The 24474-nt window shown below is 40.8% G+C and overlaps 2 protein-coding genes and 1 non-coding gene across 3 annotated transcripts; 1 reads left to right on the top strand and 2 right to left on the bottom strand.

Annotated features, from left to right (window-relative positions):
* Nucleotides 1–5722, top strand: LOC148355887 (uncharacterized). Its single transcript, XM_088348846.1, has 4 exons — nt 1–46; nt 2613–2948; nt 3319–3450; nt 5559–5722. Exons 1-4 carry the CDS (start codon nt 1–3, stop codon nt 5720–5722), a joined length of 678 nt encoding a protein of 225 aa, XP_088204972.1.
* Nucleotides 5723–13521: 7799 nt separating this feature from the next.
* Nucleotides 13522–23362, bottom strand: scamp4 (secretory carrier membrane protein 4). The gene is made up of 7 exons (XM_088349385.1): nt 23227–23362; nt 22814–22837; nt 20927–21055; nt 20700–20856; nt 17633–17734; nt 17421–17538; nt 13522–15429 (listed from the first exon to the last, which is right to left on the bottom strand). The coding sequence occupies exons 2-7, from the start codon at nt 22818–22820 to the stop codon at nt 15238–15240; spliced, it is 705 nt and encodes a 234-aa protein (XP_088205511.1). The 5' UTR covers nt 22821–22837; nt 23227–23362; the 3' UTR covers nt 13522–15237.
* Nucleotides 23363–23937: 575 nt separating this feature from the next.
* trnad-guc (transfer RNA aspartic acid (anticodon GUC)) lies at nt 23938–24009 on the bottom strand. The gene has a single exon. It is a non-coding gene; the product is annotated as a tRNA-Asp (tRNA).
* Between the last annotated feature and the right edge of the window lie 465 nt (nt 24010–24474).

Genomic DNA, 24474 nt, shown 5'->3' with positions numbered 1-24474 from the left:
ATGATGAAAATGTCACTCAAGCAACCAGGATTGGTGCTCCTTACCGGTAAGACATAATCAAGCGTAGACCTATTTATCATTTATATCTCTGCGGGAATCTTAAAAAGGCCGAAGGTTTTAACTTTAGCATACCTGTCAACCTGTATGTTTTTGCCATACAAAGTAAATTTATGATGCATTTTAAGACGTGTACGACGTACAAGAAAATCTGTACGGAAAAACGCAAATTTGTCAATGATGGGTACCATCCGGTATACGCCGACTATCACCAAACGGCAAATCAATCAAGTCGAACGAGTTCGCCGCGGTAGCCTCTATCTCGGTATCGTTTATTTTCGTTGCAAACGAAGCGAGCGGTTTGATGCCACTGTGCGCATGCATCTGCCGCCTGGGGATTTCCCATCATGCATCATTCTGTGGTAGTTGTGTAGTGAAGGGAAGTCCGTCTCTTTTTAGAGAAGCGGCTTTTTAGGCTCAACTCATTAACGGCTCTCTTGCTTTGATGCATTATATTACGAGTTATGATGTTGTATAAAGAAGTTAAGAAAAAAAGGAAGTATAAAAGGAGAAAATGAAAAAAGACAGGTTTGTGGTGATCCCTTTAATCAGTATATTACCAACAATCATTTAATGCAGAAAATGAATTAATACTTTGAATAAGAAAATGTCATGTCCAGCATGGTCGCCGTGGCAACCGGCTGGCCCCGCCCCCTGGGCAACAGCTGAAGCAGATCGCCTAATTTGCGCGTTTGCTTCTTAAGGGGGGTTTTGGGGTTTTGCGGGTGCTGGCTCATTGCATTACCTGATTTTGCATTTTCTGTCTGCATCTCCCGTTCTGTTTGCTCTGTCCTGTTTTGTTTGAGTCGGAAGAAACCTGTGTTTGCACGTTTTTAGTTAAAGCCTGTTTGTTCTGTCTTGTCCCTGAGTTTTGGACGACTTTTATTTTGGTAGATAAAAGTTTTGATCGTCAACGCAATTGAGTTCTCCCTTCCTGCCTCCTGCCTCCGTTCTGGTCTGCTCCTCCCCTCGTGACAGAAAATGTATTATTCTACTTAATTCTATTTGCATGTATTTTTTCCTTCTACAGTGAACGTCCAAGCGACTTCATTTTTGAACTTTTTTTATAATAAACCTCATTCATGTCGAGCAACTCAGTGTCTCACAACAAAATGTTCATTAACAATATATATGATATAACGAAACACATGTACAATATAACATGTTAAACTAAATAAATAAATATGGTGTAAGACTATTTCGTATTTTGTAAGGGAAAATACGACGTTTTGTAAGGGCATGGAGCCCTGGAGCGTAATAGGTATGCTATAGACATAAACAGAATAGAAAATTGTTTGAAAAATCCCTCTAAAATTATTCCAAAAAGAATTATTTTCACATGATTTTTAGACCATGAGTAAATAGTGAATATATTTATGTTAGAGACTAATCTTTCTCCAGATAGGTGTTGGTTAAAAATGACAGTAATATGTAGCTTACATTTTCAGTTGCAGGAATCTCTTATCGTTACAATTTACCTTTGAGAAACACTACCTGGATTTCTAGCATGGCCCATAAAAAAATATTTGATACGTAACCCTTGCAATAATACACGTTTCTAGTGCCCTATTTAGATGCAACATGCACCCCTCCTTTAGGGTGCGACCTGTAAGGGGCGATGACAATGCTGTACAAACTAATGCCAGTTGCAGTTCATCTTGATCGAGGAAATAACGCAACGCCAAAAGGGAACCACCATAGATCAGTGTCGGCGTCATTTTCTAGCCAACTTGAGAAACATGGCTCCAATTTAAAGCATCTACAAGCACTTCACCCAAAATTCAAGTAATTTTCATTCCTTGAAAACACGTCAATGTCCCGGTTGCCATGGCGCCCAATTGCCCTGGCTTCCTGTCTTTCCACGCCAGACCGCTGCCTAATGTGCATGACTACCCATTTCCCGTAAAATAACGCTTGTGTGAAATACGTCATGCCTTTGGGTCCTGATCCTGTTCTAGTTCATGACAGTTTAAACATTTTCAAGCATTTCAATCACCCGTACGAATCCTTCCCTTTGCCCTAAGCAGTGACAACAAAGTCTCAGTTTCAGATAGGTTAGTATCCTCAGCAATAAACGATCTCCATTGGAAAAAAACCTGATTCATGTAACTCATCTCATCTCATCTCATTTGCTGGAGCTCATCCCAGCCATCTCCGGGCAGTGGGCAGGGGACACCCTGATCTGGTTGCCAGCCAATCGCAGGGCAAACAGGGACAGATAACTTGCTCGTTCATTCACACCTAGGGACAATTTGGACCAGCCAATCCACCTGAAATGCATGTCTTTGGAATGTGGGAGTGCCCAGAGGAAACCCACGCAAGCACGGGGAGAACATACAAACTCCGCACAGGAAGTCCAGGAGCTGGATTTGAACCCACACAGGAGGTTCCCAAGACCTTAGAACTGCGCCGCCGTGCTGCTCTCATGAAACTCTGTTGTACAATTTATAGACCTGATAAGCAAAACCATTGCGCAGGGATGGGCAGGGCGCCTGTATAATACGGCAGGGGTAAACCAGCGAAATGTGACTTTTACCTCTTATTTTGCCTTGCAGTCTACGCGGCAGCAGCGGCGCGCTGTTCTGCCGTTTTAAACGAAACCCAAGAAAAGGTGGAAGTCCCGGAGGGTTCCGCCCTGACGTTGTGCCACCGGTTGAACAACTCGGTGCCGACAAGATTCAGGATATGTTGGCGCTACAGTGGTTTTGGGTCCTTGTTTGTCCACTCCCGTGAACTCTTTTGCACCAACAGAAGTAAGAACAAAGACGTCTTGCTGCACTTCACTTTATACAACGTTACTCAGCAAGACAGTGGGTGGTACTTTTACTCCATCCAAGTGGATATTCCCAATCTGGTGACTGTGAACAGTCGTGGGACACAAGTTATTGTCCGTGAGTATTTGCTCCTTCTGTTAATAGTTGTAGTGAGCTGTGCATTAGAGTTTCAGAGCAACCTGCTTCCCGCGACCAGCGATCACCGCATTGTCCGTGCAATCCTTTCCCTTCTTCCCAATAAAACTGAGAGAAACGTACGCAAGTGGGTCCTGTCTCTGTTCTGGTCCTGACAATAGCAGGAGACACCATTTTATGCACCAACGCTTGCTGTATAAATGTCACAAAAAAATTGTATGCAATGGGAATCAAACCCAGGTCGCTGCAGTGAGAGCACCAAAACCTAATTACGAGACCAGTGTTCCTCAACTGGTGGATCGAGACATTTTCTATTGCCATTACGTGCATTTTTCTTCTCTCCTGCCCACAGATGCTGCCAGAATCAACACATGGTGTCTGTGGGTCACAACTGGTTTATTGTGCCTCATCATATTGAGCCTGCTGCTTCTGTGCGCTCTCCTGATCCGAAAACGTTGCTGCAAAGATAGATTATTCTTCTCGGGTGCGTTTGTTTACGGGATTAAGGGGTCCAGAAAACAAGGGTAATCCCATTTTTTTTTAGAGATGAACTGCATTTTTGTTACTGATTAGCACAATGGGCATTTTAATTTCTAGTCAAGTCAGGCTATTTGTATACCTTAAACCAGGGGTGTCAAACTCATTTGAACTCGGGGGCCACACGATAGAACAAACATTCTGTCGGGGGCCGGACTAGTGGATTAAAGAGAAAGAAAAAGAGAGATGAAGATATAAGAGAAAGAGGGAGGGAATAGGAAAGAGGGCAGGACAAAGAAAGAGAGAGAGGGAGGGAGCGTGAGAAACAAAAGAGATAAAAAGACAAGTCGTGAGAGAGGGGGAAAGAAAGGGAGAGGGAGAAAGAAATCCAAAGACAAATAAAAACACAGAAGGAGAGAAAAGAGAAAAGAAAGAGCAAAAGGGTAGGAAGAGAAAAAGAGAAAAGGAAAAAAGGAAGTTTGAGCAAAATAAGTTAAAAAGACACACAGAGAGAAAGAGACAGAGAGCAACAAAGGAAGAGAAAAAAAGAGTCACAGAGTGAAAGAGACAGACAGAGACGGAGAGTGGAGAGAAAGCTGTGGAAGAGAGAGAGAGACAGAGAGACAGAGAGAAAAAAAATAAATACAAGTAGTGTCTTTGTGAGAGGCACCTGGCTTTGGCAACATCAAGTTGACATATTTCAACCTGCAGCTTGTTTTTCTCTTGCGCTTCTCTGAGTGTGGTCTCGCGGGCCGGATTGAATCCCTTACCTTAGCGGGCCTGATCCGGCCCCCGGGCCGCCTGTTTCACACCTGTGCCTTAAACTGTCTCAAAGGACTGCACGTGTTACATTGACTCTGTCTTTCTCTCTTTGTCTCTCTGTCGCTTGTTCTAGCTCCCTTCTTCTCTCTACCTCTCACTCTCTTATTCTCTCTCTTGTTCTAGGTTCCTTGTTCTCTTTCTATCCCTCACTCATTTTCTCTCTCTCTCTTTCACTTTCTCTCTCTTTCTCTCTTGTTCTAGCTCCCTTGTTCTCTCTCTCTCTCTCTCTCTCTCTCTCTTTCTCCCTTTCTGTCTCTCTTGTACTAGCTTTCTTGTTCTCTCTCGCCCATCGCTTACTCTTTCGCACTCTGTCTTTCGCTCTCTGTCTTCTCTCTTTCACTCTCTCTTTCTCTCTCTCTATTGTTCTAGCTCCCTTCTTCTCTCTACCTCTCACTCTCTCTTATTCTCTCTCTTGTTCTAGGTTTCTTGTTCTCTTTCTATCCCTCAGTCGTTCTCTCTCTCTCTCTCTTTCACTTTCTCTCTCTTTCTCTCTTGTTCTAGCTCCCTTCTTCTCTCTACCTCTCACTCTCTCTTATTCTCTCTCTTGTTCTAGGTTTCTTGTTCTCTTTCTATCCCTCAGTCATTTTCTCTCTCTCTCTTTCTCTCGCTCTCGTTCCAGCTCTGTTGTTCTTTCTCTCTCTCGTTCCAGCTCTGTTGTTCTTTCTCTCTCTCTCTCTCGTTCCAGCTCTGTTGCTCTCTCTCTCTCTCTCTCTCTCTCTCTCTCTCTCTCTCTCTCTCTCTCTCTCTCTCTCTCTCTCTCTCTCTCTCTCTCTCTCTCTCTCTCTCTCTCTCTCTCTCTCTCTCTCTCTCTCTCTCTCTCTTCTCTCTCTCTCTCTCTCTCTCTCTCTCTCTCCTCTCTCTCTCTCTCTCTCTCTCTCTCTCTCTCTCTCTCTCTCTCTCTCTCTCGCCTGGCCTCGAAAAAACGGCAACGGACTTTCAAGAGATGCACCATGCGGTGATTTTGTTTCCTTTTTAACCACACAGTCTACAGAAATTGCAGTCACAAACGTCAGAAGAAACAACGGTTTAGGATTTTTACGACTTTCCCAATTATTGCTGTTAATGGGTTTTAACCCAAAGGTGCAGGAGGGCGGGGTAATACTAGATTTTAGCATTTAAAGGGGAGGGCTCTGGTCCCCTATTCACCGCGATAAACGAGGGATTACGGTATTACAAACGTGAGGAATATTATGCTTGTTAAAATCGAGATGATTTGTTTTTTTTTTTTTTGCGGCCAATATAAATTCTACAGTTTATAATTCATCAAAGGTATTCCTTTTCCTACAACTTTAGAAAGACACAACGCGATCTACTTCAACACCCATCATTCCCGGCATCCACCTGTTCTCAGGCAACAATGTAGGGTGCCCCCTGGTGGCCATTCGGCTCGCACCTCAACTTCTGCCAGGGGCAAACAAGGCAGCGGGAAATGGAGAACCATCGAGCATCCAAGATAAATAAATAAATGTTTTTTGTGTACTTCAGAGTTATGATTTTATTTTGAAAATGAATGTGTAAAAACGAGTGTGATCTACAGGTCTTGATTATGAAGTACCGTACCTATTTCGGGTTGTTTTATCCAGGGTTGGGTAGGGTTACTTTAACTGGATTACTTTCAATTACTTTTGGATTACTCCAATACCAAATATGCTAAAAAAAGACAAAAGAAACCAAATATGAATAAAATGACTCAATTTTGTGCAGGCTTGAGGAGTAACGGAATACATGGAACAGCAAAAATGATGTTGGCAAGCTGTTTGGATTGATTTTCATTTTGTTTCTGTCGCATTTTATGTTAGTTTTGCCGGAGATCAAATAGATCAAAGCCAGGAGAGAAAGCTTACCACATGTTGTGAGTCATCATTTTATTCATATTTAGTTTCTTTTGTCTTTTATTAGCATATTTGGTATGAGAGTAATCAAAAAGTAATTGAAAGTAATCCAGTTGAAGTAACCCTACCCAACCCTGCTAGTTAGTTTAGGATGTATCAATCTGGCTGGCTTCTGATCTAGCAATGTAGCTAGTTTCTAATCTAGCTAGCTTCTGATCTAGTTATCTAGTGAGTTTAAGATGTATCAATGTGGCTGGTTTCTGACCTAGCAGTTTAGCAAATTTCTAATCTAGCTAACTTCTTATCTAGTTATCTAGTTAGTTTAGGATGTATAAATTTAGCTGACCTCTGATCTAGCAATGTAGCTAGTTTCTAATCTAGCTAGCTTCTGATCTAGTTATCTAGTGAGTTTAAGATGTATCAATGTGGCTGGTTTCTGACCTAGCAGTTTAGCAAATTTCTAATCTAGCTAACTTCTTATCTAGTTATCTAGTTAGTTTAGGATGTATAAATTTAGCTGACCTCTGATCTAGCAATGTAGCTAGTTTCTAATCTAGCTAGCTTCTGATCTAGTTATCTAGTTAGCAGGGTTGGGTAGGGTTACTTTAACTTGATTACTTTCTATTACTTTTGGATGACTCCAATACCAAATATGCTAATAAAAGACAAAAGAAACTAAATAGGAATCAAATGACTCAATTTTGTGCAGGCTTGGGGAGTAACGGCAAAAAAAATGTTGGCAAGCTGTTTGGATTTATTTTCATTTTGTTTCTGTCGCATTTGATGTTCATTTTGCCGGAGATCAAAGAGATCAAAGCCAGGAGAGAAAGCTTACCACGTGTTGTGAGTCATCATTTTATTCATATTTAGTTTCTTTTGTCTTTTATGAGCATATTTGGTATTGGAGTAATCCAAAAGTCAATGAAAGTAATCAAGTTAAAACCCTACCCAACCCTGGTTTTATCAAGTCATGTTAAAAATTGTATGGCCCTTAATCTCAAGGAGCCTCAAAGGGCTGCACAGACCACGGACTATTATTACACTGTCCCCTGATCTAAAACCTACACGAGAACAAGGAAAAACTCAAAAACCTCAACATGAGGAAAATGAAGACACCTTGAGAAGGGACCGCACACGAGGTCATCCCCCTTCCAGGATGTCCAGGCCAAAATGGATGTTGCACTAACAAATAATACATAGATATTTTCAACATGAAATATAGGTCATAGGATAGAAGTGTGTTTTAAGTCTAGATTTAAACAGTTCCACTGAAGTTGCAGATCGAATCTCAACCAAAACGACTTCGATAACCGTATATTCTCACATTGTCACGGTTGCCATGGCGCCCAATTGGCCCCCGCCCGTGTGGTGCCAACTGCAGCTCGTTGACAGATTGGCTTTCCTTTTATTTAAGTTCAGTGTTCTCACTCTCCGTTTGTCAGTCCGTCAACGAACCTCTGCCCCGCAAGACGTGGGTTCTGACTCGGCCCTGTTGCCTGTTGGTATTTCCTGTTTAATATCGGTTTCCAGTTTTGTTCCCGTCTATTTTTGTCCTGTTGATGATTCTCTCCAGTTTTCATTCCCGTCTAGTTGGTCCTGTTTAATTTCGATATCCTGTTTCTATATCAATCCTGTCTGTCCCATCCTGCCCGGTATCTGCTCGGGCAATTGGTGTCGGTCTCTGGCTTCCTGTCTTTCCACGCCAGACCGCTGCCTAACGTGCATGACTCCCCATTTCCCGTAAAATAAAAGCTTGTGTGAGAACGTCACGCATTTGGGTTCTGATCCTGTTCATGACACACATAAGCAACCCCCTAAAACAGATTCAATACATTCTCATACTAAAACAAATTCAAAATATTAATTGTGCACCTAAAACCAATAATGAATTATGTAGTTAATTAGGATTAATATACATTAGTGTACTGTACTGGTAAAAAACAAAAATATAACAATTTTAAACCATTCAGCAGTGCTTCAATGGCAGACACACCGTTTTTGTATTTTGCAATTGTTTCCCTCTTCGACTCGATCATTGTTGTCACTTTTCCTTACCCTTATCACCAACTTTCATTATTTTGGGCAGTAAAAGGAAATAAAACCAACAAAATCCCACTAGAATGAGATGTGGTCCCTCTTAAACATGCTGATTGACGGGACAACATGTGTTTTTAAGGCGTTTAATCGACCCTTTGTCTTTTCTTCTTCTTAGCATCATTTTTCCAAAGCAACTGTTCGTGACTTACTGCAGTAGCTCAGGAGGGAGAGCGCTCAACTTGATTCCCAGCTCCTCCTAGTTATATGTCAAAGTGTCCTTGGGCAAGACACTGAAACCCCTAAAACCCCTAATAAGCATTCCATGTCATTGCTATCGGGTGGGTGTGTATGGGTAAGAGTGAAGCACATTGTAAAGCGCATTGGGAGGTCTTGAAAAGGGCTATACAAAATGCAGACCATTCATTAAAAACAGGTTTCCTAACACACCAGTTGGGAAACTAGGGATGCAGACGACACACGAAAAGGCATTAGGTCTCATCTCATGCATGTTGAATATTACGCCCTCAAGTTAACACTATAAATCAGCGGTCACCAACATGGTGCCCGTGGGCACCAGGTAGCCCCTTGAGAACACCTGAGTATCCCACAGATGGGTCTGAAGCTAGCTCTCCCAGCTAGCTCTGGGTCATTGTGATTTTCTAGAAAATTTGAATTTTAACAGGCATGTTTTAGTAGTGAGCCTATTTAACCCTACTTTTAATAACTAGATCATAATAATAAAATAACTTATTTTAGAAATACATATCAAACTCGTAGCAATTTGTGCTAATCACTAATAAAATAAGCTATCAAAAGTTGGTGACCCCTGCTTTAGTGTCAGGAACCAGAACCGGATCAGGACCCAAACGCGTGACGTTCTCACAAAAGCCTTCTATTTTACGTAAAATAGGGAGTCATGCACGTTAGGGAGCGGTCTGGCGTGGAAAGACAGGAAGCCAGAGACCGACAAGATCGATTCCAACTGCCTGAGTTGATATCGGACAGATGGGGTCAATACCGGACAGGACAGGACAGACAGGATAGATAATGAATCAGGATATTGAAAATAAACGATAAACTAGATGGGAACGAAAACTGGAGAAAATAATAAACAGGACAAAAATAGACTGAAACTGAACAGAAAACCGATATTATACAGAACAAAATAAACGGGAACAATACAGGAAAATACCAACAGGGACAGGACCGAGTCGAAACCAACGTCTTGCGGGGCAGAGGTTCGTTGACGGACTGACCAAGTAACAGGGAGCGCACTGAGCTTAAAAAGACAGAAAGCCGATCTGTTAATGAGCCGCAGCTGGGGCCACACGGACGGGGCCAATTGGGCGCCATGGCAACCGTGACACTTTAGATGAATAGCTGTTGCCCAAATCAGTTTCAATTGTAATTTATCATTTTGTTTATTAGTTTTACAGCTTGACATTTAAAGGCTTCTGGAACAAACATCCATCATCTCGACCGAAATGCAGTGATCGTAGATATATTTACAAACATATAAAAAAATACAGTATATGGTAATAAAATTGAGGGCAGATGCAAAACTGGAGGACAATATGAAAAAGAAAATAGACAAGACACATTTTTTTATAAAGCCCGTCAGCAAAACGTCAATGCAAAGATATCAAAATACAGCAAGATTTCTGAAATGTTTTCGTGCAGCATTGTTCACAATAAGAGTCCAACGGGTGACATAGTTAAGACTTACTCAGATGTTTAAGACATACAGCATATAAGGCACATGCTTTTCGCCATCTGTTGCTAAGCAAATCAGAAGCTTTAACCATTTTACAGTAGACCCTTAGGATGCACCAACCCAGCTTTATTTTTGACTTTTTTTTTTTTACCGCTTGTGATTATCAGGAAATTTGAAGAAGGCACACGAAAATTGGCATAGCTGTAACAGATGGACTATCAGGACTTATATTAAAACCATAGATACAGTGGAACCTCGCTTTTAGAACGCCTCTCAGTTCGAACAAATCGGTGTTCGACCAAAAATTTCCAGAAATTCTTGCTCCGCTGTTCGGTCAAAAATTCGGAGTTCGAACGCCGGCACGCTAGGATGCGATGCTGAGCGGCGTACGGGTGTAGATCGTGTAGATCGCCCCCACCCCTCGTGACCAACTGTTATCACGTGCACACTTGTTCCTTTTTGCTTTCGCTTTTAATATCGGTGAACGGAGTGTTTTAGCCCCTAACTATGCCTCCGAAGAAGGTCGGTGCTGTTGAGAAACTATAGATGCAGACGACACACGAAAAGGCATTAGATCTCATCTCATGCATGTTGAATATTACGCCCTCAAGTTAACACTATAAATCAGGGGTCACCAACATGGTGCCCGTGGGCACCAGGTAGCCCCTTGAGAACACCTGAGTATCCCACAATGTGGGAGATAAACTCCCAAAGGGGGGATATGTTGTAGAAAATAAACTTGCATTTGTAGAATAGATTTGCATACATTTAGAAAGAAATGTAGAAAGACTTGCTTACAGTTGTGAGAAATGTTGTTTACATCTTGGGAAAGTCTCGAAGGATGAATTAGTTTCAACAATCCTCCTCACAGGAGGACAACAGATAACGGTGAAGGGCAAGGTGACATAAACTGGCATAAACTCAAAAACATGTCCTAATAGGGGTACGACAGCATCTTCCTTGCGAGAAAAACAAATTCCAAAGATGTTACGTGAGGACTGGGCCGCCTCTTGGGTTGTACTCAATTGAAACTATAAAAGCGTTGTTATGTCTAAAGTTCTCAGAGTTCTTTGGGATGATGCAATAAAGAACTCCCCCTCATGGCAGCCTCCGTGCATTTGTTGAATCACGTACGAAAAGACTTAATCGATTATCGAACCTGCATTCTCTCCTACAGTGCAAGCAGGACAGCTGAAAAAAGAAAAGTTGTTCGTACAACTATTGCCTTTAAGAAAGACATAATAGCTAAATATGAAAGAGGTGCGTGAGTTTCCGATCTTGCTAGGGAATACAACATGCGCCTTCTGCTGACCACCACAAAGGTAAGAAATCCTATTCATAATTATTTTCTTTATCTTTTTTTTTTTTTTTTTTTTACACGTTCGTGTTAGCGTAATCTTTTGTAAGGAAGATTACGATAACGCGAACGTACGATTAGTCTGGGTTAGCTCTATGATTACGTCGAACATTCAGGTAAACATTCAGGGTGTTTGAACGGAGCCCAAAATTCAGGGTGTTGGAACGAAGCCCCCTTTCCAATGAAGCGCTAGCCACTTGTGGTGCTAATTGACTTTTAAACGACCTGATTTTTTTATTTTTACACGTTCATGTTAGCATAATCTTTCGTACGGAAGATTACGATAACGCGAACGTACGATTAGCCCAAGTTAGCTTCATGTTTACGTTAAACATTCATGGTAAACATTCAGGGTGTTGGAACGGATTAAAACAATTTACATTATTTTTAATGGGAAAAATGATTTTGGTGATTGAACAAATCGGTTCTGGAACAGGGTTCTGGAACGGATTATGGTCGAGAACCCAGGTTCCACTGTACAATTAAAGCAAAAATACGGGGCATGACAATCCTCATTTTATTCTGCCGTTTCCGCCCCAATCGGCATCCATCCACTCACTCCACTGTACCAGCAAGTCACGTCACACCCAAAGGTAAAAACCTTTATTTGTCATGTTATTAAATCATTAAATGTATATTACACATAAGTAGTACTCTTTTTAATGTTTTTAACTTGGGTAACGGGGGCTTGGAACACTTTTCCTGTGCATTACCATAGACAGAGTTCCTACACTCTTTTAATGGTTACATTTAAGCACTTTTTAAGGACTTTCAAGGCCATAGGTACCATTAAAAGAAGAAATCTGGAATGAATCATGTATTTTGCAGGGCAACAAGTATACCGCATCTGCGATTTACATATGTGACTTCTAATCTAGCGCGTGCATTTACCGAGGAAATATGATTTTTAGATCTTGAGTAAATCATAAATATATTTTTCTTTTGAGACAAATCCCTTCCCATGCTGGAAGTTCTGCCCATTTGAATTTACCACTGGGAAACACCACCTAACTTTTTGCATGGTCCAAAATAAATGTCCGTGATTGATACGTAATCCTTGCAGTACCGTATTTTCCGCACTATAAGGCGCACCGGGTTATAGGGTGCACCCCGAAAAAATAGTTTTTGTTCCTATATTTGACATACATAAGACGCACCGGATTATAAGGCGCTACAAAAACAGTCAGATAGTTCAGTTAAACTTATTACCCCCTTAACATTCCGAAAGCTTGCAAAGAAGCAAATACGTGTCTCAGACATGTACATAGACAGTGTCCGTACAATGTCACCTATCACTCAAATGCATCGTTCCAAATATCATTCGGAAGGTTAGTCTTGGGATTCAAGAAATGCCAACCATTCCTTAGTTTCTATTTTCTTTTTCGCTCGCAACTTTACTGTGCATATGACAATAAACACTTGGAATTGAGTTTAATTTAAAAATAGACACTCCATTCCATCCATTATCTGCACCGCTTATCACAGAAACATCGAGTTCAGTCTGAAACAAGATACAGGGAAAATATATAGCCGGAGTAGCTCACCGAAGTCGTCGTGTTCAATAATAATGTGCAACCATGGTCCTCTTATATCCGTGAGTGTAGTAAATCCAGGAGAATAAAATATTTACAAATACAGAATAGTAAAAAATGCTTTCTCTATGCCGTCAACCCAACGTGCTATTCACATTCATCTTTTTTGGCCAATTGCAGGCTTTGTTTTGCCGCTTTAGCCTATGCCAGCCTGTAAATGATAAAACGGATCCGCCCCCTTTACCTCCGAATAACTTTAGCCAATAGTGATCGATTTAAATGATGATTGACACATTGGTTAGCCAATGAAACGCCGGTAAATAAATCCCAGCATACACCGCGGACTACTTGGCGTTCGGGGGAAAATCGAGTCGGCGGCTGCAAGTTAGTTGCAAGACTTTGCGACTTAATATTGATCCATAAATAAGGCGCACTGTATTATAAGGCGCATGGTCAGCTTTTGAAAAAATAAAGGCTTTTAGATAGATAGATAGATAGATAGATAGATACTTTGTTCATCCCCGAAGGGAAATTCACATTTCCAGCAGCATCCCTAAGCTGAGAACAATCGAAAATAACTGAGAACAATCGAAAATAACACGGGAGCTGCTGAAGTGGCTGCCATTCGTGACGGCGCCGGAAGAAAAGATTCAATTTGAATCATGTACAAACAAACAAACAAAATATTCATGTTTCAATAAGTGGAGTGTTAATAAAATGGGGGGAAAATAATACTGATAGTTGAATCAATTAAAAACTTCGAGGTGCGCCTTATAGTGCGGAAAATACGGTAATACAAATTTCATAATGCCCCGTTTAGGTTTAGCATGCAACTGTCCTCTTGGCCGGGACTCGATGCTTCAGATCATGCTTCAAAGGACAATGCCATACAAACAGATGCCAACTGCCGTAAATCACGAAGGAAGATATGCAATGGCAAACCGAAGCCACCACGGAGAGCAGTGTTGGCGTCATTTTTAAGCAGAATTGTTAAAAAACACGGTTCTTCCCCCAAAATATATGCACTTCACAATCCTTGAAAACACATGATTAAAATTAAGCATTTCCAAGGATTTCAAGCATCCATACAAACCCTGCATAGGTTATCCCCCTCCTCAGAACGGAATAATGTCATATCTCAAGGGTCTACTGTACCTGGTTTATCAGATAAAAACAAAACATGCAAGTCCTTGCGCAGGATTCAAACTTTTGGGGTACAGCATCTTTAAGATCAGCATTCCATTAAGTTTTGACTGTGTGGACAAATCAACTGTATTTATCTTTTCTTCATTCCAGCTTCTCTTGAGATACATAAAGCGAACATGGTTTAATATTACCGGTAGACTAAAAAGTGCTATTTTTGTTGAAACATCTGACCAATATGTAACTGTCAAGGGATTAACTCAGGGGTGGCGAACACGCGGCTCTTGGCCAATAAGAATGGGGCTTTTTGATGGAAGACTATGTGTCAGACCAATTGGCAGTGACCTGTGGGGTACCCCAGGGGTCCATCCTGGGACCCCTCTTGTTCAATTAATACGCAGTAATAACGTGTCCTACCATAACTATGCAGATGACACTCAGATTTACATCTTGCTGACAGCAGGAGATGCAAAATGCAAAACAACTTTATCTGTGGTTTTAATGCATTTTAAAAAACACATTTTAAATTTTCAATGTCTTTTATTGTGGGTTTTTAACCTGTCTGCCATTTCTGTAAAGCACTTTGAATTGGTTTGTGTATGAATTGTGCTATACAAATGAACTTGCCTTGCCTCTCATCATATTTTCTATATACTGTGGCTCTTTGCCTCGTTTCATGTTTAGTTTTTTTCCCTCTTAAAACACACTTGAATCTATCAGAGTTTAAAACAAATAACATTTTGAAATGAATTTGGCAGATTTGTTGTTTTTATGCTGCTTTGGACACATAACTGACTGCCAATGATCTGTGTAGGTTACGTCTAATGTCGGGAAATTAAGTAAACATTTCATGAGCGTGCAGGCTGTTGCCCTGAAGAGCCGTTTAGGACCCAAAAGAGCCGGTTCCTTTTCGTGAGCCGAGCTGAATAAGCCGGTTCTTGACAAACTCTACTAACTTTTCTTTTCAACTTCGTTCGACATTGACTTCAAAATACCGCATTTAGGACACAACGTCAGGGGAACCCGTGTATTTTTACCTTCATGCACTGTAACTTTGACTTGAGTCGCTTCTTAATTAGTAATTTCGAGCCCTGATTTTTGTGCGCTGGCTAGATTTTCTTGTGCGCTGAGAAGGTGCGAGCAGTGCGCAATTGCGCACGCGCGCAGCTTAGAGACAACACTGGTCTCAAGTGCGTGGTGTGGCTCTTTGACTCTCACATTTCGGCTCTTTGTGTCAAACTTGTTCGCCACCCCTGGATTAACTGCATTTTTTTAATGTACGTGAGAAAAGAAACAAACAATACCCCTTAAAGTGGGTTGGATTTGAGATGCAGTGGTTTCCAGTGGTGCTGCTGCGCTATTGCCAGTTTCGGTTGTCCTCGGTGTAAGTGGGCACATCGGCAGGGTATTGCGGCAAGCTGGGGCCTTGAACATTTTGGTCCACGGTGCTGAACTCACCCTTGGCTGGCGCGTTCTTCCAAGTGCCAGCACCCCATTCTTCTTGAGCGCGTTCCATGCTGCCTCCGCTACCCCGGTACAGTTTGTGTACCTGTGACAGTTGAAGAAGAAAATACCAGAGCGTGTAAGGTGTTGCAGTTGAGTTTCGAGTTGGGAAAAAGTCTCAAAATCCATGAAAAAAAACTGAAGGAAACTTTCAAGCAATGTTCCCTGTAATTTTCCTTACGGGTCTGAGCGTTCACACAAAGTCGGTGAGCAACGCTTGAAACAACAGTGGGCAACAGCAATCCCAAGTGTGGCAACTAAGTCATTATCAAACATGTCCAGAACTTGACATCACGTTACATTTTGCAGTTTCCGGCAATGCCAAATTATTTTTCACTTTTGAATGAATTGACTCATGTACTATTGACAAACGTTATTGGTTTTTACAATTCTTTCACAAGATTTCCATTTCTTTTATTCCTGGTATCTTTTGTCGCATAATACTAACATTTTGGGGGGGTATTGAGTCGGTTGCACGATACAGAACTGTATTTAATTACATTTTTAGTAGAAGTACAGTGTTGGCAACAAGATTAACTTGATATCATTGGAAATTATTTGAATGCAACACAAACTTTTTCCTCTTTTTCCCTGTTTTTTCTCCTTTTTTAAAAATTCCTTTTTAAAAAATCTCATTGTGTTTATTTTTTCCTAGCTGTTACTTTTTTCTTGTTTTTTGTTCTCTATTACCTTTTTCCCTTTATTTGCTTCTTTCTTTTCTTCTGGCTTCTTTTCTGACTTTTTCCTGCTCTTTTTTTCTCTTTTTCTCTCCTCTCATCTTATTAGCTACACCGCTTATCCTCAGTAGGGTCGCGGGGGTGCTGGAGCCCATCCCAGCAATCATCAGCCAGTGGGCAGGGGACACCCTGAACTGGTTACCAGCCAATCGCAGGGCACACGGGGACAGACAACTCACTCGCTCATTCTCCTTTTGTTTCTTTTTTTCACTTCTTTTTCGAGTTGGTATTTTTTTTCTTTTTTGTTCTATCGCCCCCCTTCCTTTAAGTCATTTTGTGCACATAATATTTGGTCATGTAGGGATGAAAGAAGCAAAACAACCTAAAGAGCCGTTTAGGACCCAAAAGAGCCGGTCCTTTTTAGTGAGCTGAGCCGAAGGAGCCCGTTCTCGAAAAACTCTACTGACTTTACTCAACTTTGTTCTACTTCGACATTGACTTCAAAATACTGCATTTAGAACACACCGTCAGGGCAACCCTTGTATTTTTACCTTCATGCACTGTAACTTTGACTTGAGTGGCTGATGGGATTGTATAACTATATTTATCCTACAGTTGACATTTAATATGTTATATATGTTCTTAGCCATTTTTGAAGAGTTCTCAGCCTGTAAATCATTCTCCAAGGCCATGAGTTGTGTTTCGATGTACAGACTGTGTTTTGTTCTCTCATACCAACGGATGTATCTTGACCTGGAATGACCTCTTCATGCCATAACTCAAGATTGTTTTTCACCAAAAAGCGTGAGAAGAAGGAAAAGGAGGCTCTCCCAAAAAAAACGTCCATCTTCAGCCGGATGACAAGCTTTCCAAAGAAGATTGATTAACTCTACGTAGCAAAAGTTAGAAAACAGTCTCCTTTGTTAGATAGAATCCCCGCCCCTCAGTAAAGAGGCATGTATTGCAGGGCAAAAAAACATAATAAAAAGAAAGGAGATTCGGAGATTTCTTCAGAGTTATTTGGGCGATTGGTGGTAACTAAACTCTCCGAACTCTCCTTGCAAGTATATCTTTAATCATTGATTCTCTTTGTCTTTTATTACAGAGCGTTTTATCATAAATGTTAGAGACTTGAACCTAACAGTGGCTTCTTAATTAGCAATTTCGAGCCCTGATTTTTGTGAGCTGGCTAGATTTTCTTGTGCGCAGGAAAGCTCTGGGTAGTGCGCAATTGCGCACACACGCAGCTTAGAGGGAACATTGGCATTGGGTCAGTTAAAAATGGTCACTGTTAACTGTGATAAAAAGAGATGATAGTAAATGTGTATATGTGTGCGGTCGTGCGTGGAAGATCTCTCACCTTGACGAGCACTAGCGCCATCAAGATGGTCACTATTGTTAAAAGCAGCGTGGTCAGAAGCATCACCGTGGCAGCTCCCGCATTGTAACCGAAAACCGTAATCGTAGCGATCCAGCCACTTCGGAGTCAGTCATGCGATTCAACAAGTATTACTGTAGTCAGTTTGGTTAAACGCACGTTTGGTTGAAAGAACATTCTGAATTGCAACTCACCAAATGCCCCAGTTGTTGATGCCTAAACACTGGATGAAAGCTAGCACGAGCTGAAAGAAGAAGATGAAAAAGAAGGCCATGAAGTTGAAGGAGCTATCTGCCCTGTTGAAAGAACGGAAAACAGAACAGAAAATAGAGGTTAAATAGTGATAACTTGGGCAGCACGGTGGCACAGTGGTTAGCGCGTGTGCGGCACAGTTCTGAGGTCATGAGATTGAACATCCTGTGTAGAGTTTGCATGTTCTTCCCGTGCTCGCGTGGGTTTCCTCCGGGCTCTCCGGTTTCCTCCCACATTCCAAAAACATGCTTGTCAGGTTAATTGGCCGGTCCAAATTATCCCTAGGTGTGAATGAGTGAGTGAATTGTCTGTCTCTGTGCGCCCTGCGACTGGCTGGCAACCAGTTCAGGGTCTCCCCTGCCCACTGCCCGAAGATAGCTGGGATGGGCTCCAGCACCCCCGCGACCCTACTGTGGATAAGCGGTGCAGAGAATGGATGGATGGATGGATAGTGATAACTTTTTGGAGGTAACTTGACAGAGTACAGTTCTATTTTTGAGTTGTTAGAGCTGTGTTTCTCCAAATAAATTCCATTAGAGGGACAGTGTGTATTATTTAGGGCCTCCTCGTGGTAAAAAAAAACCTCATTAATTTGAATAAAAGGCAAAATTTACGTAATATATCACAAAGGTGCTTGTTTTAAAATATCCGTTGAATAATTTTCAATTATTGCATAAAAAGACCCCTACCTAGAGGGAGCTGACATAAGTGTCGGCCATCTTGCTCGTGAAAAGCCTGCCAAAAAGTGAGAAGAAAATGGTCTGTTTTGGTCATTTTGAGTCTCCGTAGTTTATAGTCTTACCTGGGCTGTGTAGCACTCATTTTCGGTTGCGCTACACTATAAAATTAAATGTTGTTACGCAGTATTTTGTAAAAAAAATCTCGGGTCACACTGTTAATTGAAAATGTTTTAAAATGAATACCTGGCATCAGATTTTTGTTTTTCTTGTTTTTCAATCTTAAATTATCATGTTTCCTAGAATGATTGTATTCAATTATTCTGACCATTTGTGGTCAACGTGGCTATTCATTTAGGTTGTGTTTTTATCAAATGATATGTTTTACAGGTTTTATTATATATATTTTTTCTTTTTTTAGAAAATTAACAAAACATGACTAAAGTACTTAAAACGATCAGAATTTTTCTGCCAGTGTAACAAATAATGTTGGAATAAATTCTCCAAGGAACAAATGTTAAAAAATGTCTTGTTTATCTGTTTTTAAACAATAATTCAAATCAACACAATGATGTGCACAATATTTATTTGATGTATTTCATAATATTTTCAGTTCAACCATAAACAGCTTCATTTTAAAATATATATATATTTCCCTGCACAACTTCATGAGCACATAGTGTATAAAACCAAATGGTAATCTGCTGCCACCTACCGATTATTGATGAATCTTACACGAGAGCAGTGGTTCTCAAATAATGGTGGAGGGGAAGCGTTAGACCTAGAACTTTTTTTTTTTAACTTTCCAAAGAATCAAGTGCAATTGCACCTCCACTACACTAGGGAGCAGTGGCGCTCTCATTGGAAGTGTTTTGTTTGCATTCAACCTCCACGCCATGCTTAAGGCATAGTGTATGAAGTGTAAATACGAAATGGAGCATGGAAAAAATAATAAACCCGGATGAGGAGACAGACTTCTTGAGGGGGCCGCAAGAGGATTTCTTCTTCCAAGGGGGGATTGTGATAGAAAATAATTGAGAAGCACTGCACTAGAAGAATACAAATATTTTGCACAGTGACCTTTTTTTTCCGGGCAAGATTCTACAGCACACTCGACAAGGTTTCACTAGTGTTCCCCAGTTAGAGTTACCGTATTTTACGGACTATAAGGCGCACCTAAAATCCCCAAATTCTCCAGAAATTCGAAAGAGCGCCTTATAGACTAGAAAACACGGTCAATAAGTTTGGAAAAGCGAAATTATAATGAAATGCTTCTACATTCAGATACCATTTTTGAGAGAAGTTAATTTTGTTGTAAAAAGCATATCTCCCAATATTTAAGGTTTATGATTCACGTTTTTTCTATTTTCTGGTGTCTTTTGAAGGCAACCCTGGTTCTTACTATAGTATTAGTTTCATTTAAAACAAATAACTCAAAGAAGAAATCAGGTGTGCCTTATAGTCCAGAAAATATTGTACATTTTTAGACAAGTTTAAATGTCTAATAAGAGCCAGAGGAAACCTTATTTAAGAGGTAAAATCTTGGGCCCGATTCGGGCTTAAAATGTCAATCATTAAGTTGGGCCTGTCAGGGGCTTCTCTCGCCATTTTTTTCTCTTTTTTCACCTTCTTTGTGGGGGATCTGCACATCATGCTCTTACTTTTCCTCAAGTAATTATTTAAAAAAAGAAAATGCTTACCAACTATCAGTTTAACTCAAATTTAATAATTCCGAAGAAGATTTCATCCTCGGTGTTGGGGTAAAAAACGGACCGCTTCCTCCTTCCACCTCCCTCACGTCAGACGTCATTTCCGCTTCTCGCCAATAGCTTACAAGCTTTATAAACTTTCTTTCTGCTTTTTGGCCAAATATTTCACTATTTCAGCTTGGCATCTGCAGAGTATGATTTTCTTTTCCGTGCCGCTTCGTTTAGTTTCACTTTCGTTCGCTGCAAGTCGTCGAAACGCGCACTACGGCACCAATCTGTTCATTTTGGCGCAGCACTTGCAGTGCACACTTGATTTGAGGGACTCGGCCGAAGATGCGGCAAATTTAAGCTTTAGGTTTATCAAATCAAGTTAATCCGTCGGGTTCGGGATTATATACCCGCGACTCGGGTCGGGTCGGGCTGAATTTTTAGGCGCCAAGAATGACCAATTCAGTTGATAGCAAATTTCAACAAAAAATTTTTTTTTACCGTATTAAAACGTGAGTTGTGAAGCAGAATGCTGTATGCATGTGACATTTAATAAAATTAACCGATTCGTTTGTAGTTAAAGCATCATGGGGTACTGTTTCTGTTCTCATTTCCTTCTTCACACAGTAACAAACCTGATCGCTTTGTAGATGGGTCTGAACCAGCAGACATAACTTGCAGGACTGAAGAGGATAAGCCAGAGCAACGAGTACCCAAAATTGGTGCCGTTACCACCTCCGGCCCACCAGGCGATGCAGCTAATCACATTCAGGCTCAGCGTCGAGGAATACACTGCAAAGGACGACAGTCGAACAAAAACAGGGAATAGTCTTCTTCTCCAACGCCTGACAACACAACTCACTTATCCAAAGTATGAAGATTCGCCGGATCAACTGCTGATGTTGGGCTGGGATTTCCTCCTCGATATTTTGATAAAAACATGGCTTCACCTTTACGAATTGAGGTAGGGGAGGGAAGTTGTTTACCCGTTCTGCAAAAGAAAATGTGGACCTATTATAAATGTAAGTTCAAATATAGAAAGCGTGTCAAACTCCTCAAAGGGGAGTGTCCCGTTTTATGCTAAAAGTTTGAGACCTTTGCACTAAAGATATTTTTTTAACAGTGTTCTCAACACAGCCCAGAAAATCAACAGCTGCTGTCTGCCCAGCATGGGACTCATTGCTAGCTTGCAATACCGCTACCTACTGCACACAGACAAACGCTATAGGTCCCTTAAAACAAGAACTAAAAGGCTCAGAGACAATTTCTTCCTCAGGGTAATCGCCTCTCTAAACAAGTGGACAAGACTGTGGAATAAAATATATCTTGCTTATGTACCGAAGAATGAGTATTCATATTTTATGGTTTGGACACATGGAGAGGATGGACGAGTAGCGGATATTGAAGATGATCTACAGAGCAGAAGTCAATGGAAGGAGACCAAGAGGAAGACCGCGATTGATGTGGATGGATGGTGTTATGAGTGCACTGCAGGAAAGAGGTCTAAATGCAATGGAAGCTAGAGTGATTGTTGGTGATAGGAATGAGTGGAAAGGTGTTGTAAAAGGATAGTGGGATGTTTAGACGCGTTCTATGATGCGGCAGGGGTAAACCAGTGAAAGCTGTCGGACAGAAGAGTGTGTTGTGTCATCCTGACCCAAGTGACATGGCTGCTTTCTTGTGTCCCGTTTCATCTACAGCACAGGTGTCAAACAGGTGGCCCGCGAGCCAGATCAGGCCCGCTAAGGGATTGAATCCGGCCCGCGAGACAACACTCAGAGAAGCGCAAGAGAAAAACAAGCTGCAGGTTGAAATATGTCAACTTGATGTTGCCAAAGCCAGGTGCCTCTCACAAAGACACTGTACTTGTATTTATTTCTCTCTCTCTCTCTCACACACACCTTTTCTCCCACTCTCTGTCTCTTTCACTTTCTGTGTCTCTCTTTTTCTCTTCCTTTGTTGCTCTTTGTCTCTTTCTCTCTCTGTGTCTTTTTAACTTCTTTTGCTCTAACTTTTCTCTTTCTCTTTTCCTACCCTTCGTGCTTTCTTTACTCTTTTCTCTCCTTCTGTCTTTCTATTTTTCTTTGGATTTCTTTCTTCCTCTCCCTTTCTTTTCCCCCTCTCTCACGACTTCTTTTTATCTCTTTTGTTTCTCACGCTCTCTCCCTCTCTCTCTTTCTTTGTCCCGCCCACTCTCTTCTTTTCCCTCCCTCTTTCTCTTATTTCGTCATCTCTTTTTCTTTCTCTTTAATCTACTTGTCCGGCTCCTGACAGAATGTTTGTTCTATCGTGTGGCCCCCGAGTTAAAAGGAGTTTGACACCCTTGATCTAGAGGGACGAAAGCATGACCGACTTGGATGCCGAGGTGCTCAACTTGTTTAGGTGTTTGGGTATTTGAGTTGGTCATGGTCAATTTTTTTGTGTTTTTTGCAACTTTTTCCTTTTATCTTACTTTGTTTTTGTGTATGTGTTTGTCTTGCGGCCGGTCACCCCTCTTGAGGGATATGACCAGGGTAGCTAGAAAGATTGTTTCTGGACTTATTTTGGAAATATGTGGCCCTATTGATCTGATACACTTGTTCCTTAGACCAGTCTCCAAGCACCACCTGATAAATATTTTAGCCTATTTATCCTGACATTTGTTTTTAATCTTAATTTCCCATTTTAAGTCTTAATTACCTGAGGTGTCCTATCACGTTGTAGCCAATGACAAGATAATTCAAATTCTTAAAAAAATGAAGTGACAAACCTGTCATGATGTGATTCTGATGCCCTTCAAAGACAAACAGATGACAAAAGAAAAGAATCATTGCACAAGGAAAATATCATGACATCATAATCACGTTGCAACCTTAAAAGTTTGGCCTTTATTCATAAGGTGGTCTGGTTAAAATAAAAACATATACATACATAAAAAAGCTAAGAACCTCACATTATATGCATTATTTTACAGCTGCAATATCAAAAATGCTTCGAAAGTCGGCTGCAACTGAGTCGACGGTATAATAACATAATATGTAACGTCGAGAAGCTAATGTGTAACACTTTGTGCAATCTGCAAACTTCAGTATGTACGACAAACACTATAAACAACCATTTTACACAAAACACAACCCGTAAATTTGATCGAAATCAGAAATGTTGAGAGTGAAAAACGCTTACCTTTTCAGTTCGACATCTGAGGGGTGGTCGGCAAATCATTCAGGATGGGCTTGCCATACCCGCCCCTTAAAATCACAACTGCGCATGCGCGGCACGGATCCGCCTGTAGTTTGGAGTCCGTTACATTCAACGAGCGTATCTACAAAACAAACTACAACTCCCACAACTCACTAAAACTAGTAAACAGGAAGCGCGTGACTTTCATTTCTGGCGTAACCGACGCGTTAGAAAGTCTGTTTTTTTAAAGATTTCCTGCTTACGTGAGTGTTAAAACAATTGTAAAGATTCTATAATCAACCATTGTAACCACTGTATGATAATAAAAAAAATGTGTGCAATGTTAAAAGCTGGTTTGAGAGTGGCCTGAGCTGTGTGATGCGTTCAAGGTGGGTTGGATTTTCTACAACCCAATTGCCATGGTGAAAAATAAATAAGAGATAAAAAACATACTTTTGAATACTGACCTGCAAAGAATAATTCAATGTGCTGCCAATTATATAGCTAGCTATATTGTGTGGATTTGCTAATGTCAAAAGCAATACAAAAAAACGAAAGAAAGTTTATTTTCGTTTGATGTTTTTTGGTATTTTTACTTTATTTTTTGCGTGTGGGCAATGTCAGTGTTTTACAAAACAATTATCAAAATTCCCCAACGGAATGTTCTTTTTTGACAGACTCAATGTGCAAACAAATCGCAAATTGTAAAAGGACCTCCCCGTCGGGGAATCGAACCCCGGTCTTCCGCGTGACAGGCGGAGATACTGTCCACTATACTAACGAGGAACTGCGAAGGCTTCTGGTTTTTACACAATTTTCCCCAGAGAATCTCTGCTCAAATGCAACCTCAGTACAGGAAAGGGTCAACAGGACCTTGTATGCCAGCCCAGTGACATGATAGGCATCTGTGTATATTGTAAAAGGACCTGTTTTTTTCTTCCATTTCATTTTTTTTATCCTTTTCCCCAAAGTTCTTCCTTCTATTTTTTTTTTAAAGCATTTTCATTTTTTTCTTCTTTTTTCCTGTTCTTTCTTTCCTTTTTCTCATTTTCCAGGCACTGTATTCTTCAAAAAAAAATCAAACCTATTTATTATTTTTTCTACCTTGATTATTGTTTCTTCATTTTTTCTCCTTGATTGCATTTATTTTATCTTATCTTCTCGTGACTTTTTTTCTTTTTTCATTGTTGTCTTTTTTTTTCTTTTTTGACTTCATTCGTCGCCCAAAAGTAATTTTGTGTATGTCATGAA

Source organism: Urocampus carinirostris, chromosome 12, assembly GCF_059441175.1.
Source record: "Urocampus carinirostris isolate Australia breed hairy pipefish chromosome 12, RoL_Ucar_1.0, whole genome shotgun sequence".
NCBI classification, from domain to species: domain Eukaryota; kingdom Metazoa; phylum Chordata; class Actinopteri; order Syngnathiformes; family Syngnathidae; genus Urocampus; species Urocampus carinirostris.
The sequence above is the reverse complement of the archived record's forward strand: the minus strand, read 5'-3'. Positions and strand labels throughout refer to the sequence as shown.

Coding starts and splice junctions, on each gene's coding strand:
- LOC148355887 (XM_088348846.1), top strand. CDS start 1: ATGATGAAAATGTCACTCAAGCAACCAGGATTGGTGCTCCTTACCG. Junction 47..2,612: donor AGGATTGGTGCTCCTTACCG/GTAAGACATAAT, acceptor TTTGCCTTGCAG/TCTACGCGGCAGCAGCGGCG. Junction 3,451..5,558: donor AGATAGATTATTCTTCTCGG/GTGCGTTTGTTT, acceptor CTACAACTTTAG/AAAGACACAACGCGATCTAC.
- scamp4 (XM_088349385.1), bottom strand. Junction 20,857..20,926: donor AATCTTCATACTTTGGATAA/GTGAGTTGTGTT, acceptor CGTCCTTTGCAG/TGTATTCCTCGACGCTGAGC. Junction 17,735..20,699: donor CCCATCTACAAAGCGATCAG/GTTTGTTACTGT, acceptor TTCTTTCAACAG/GGCAGATAGCTCCTTCAACT.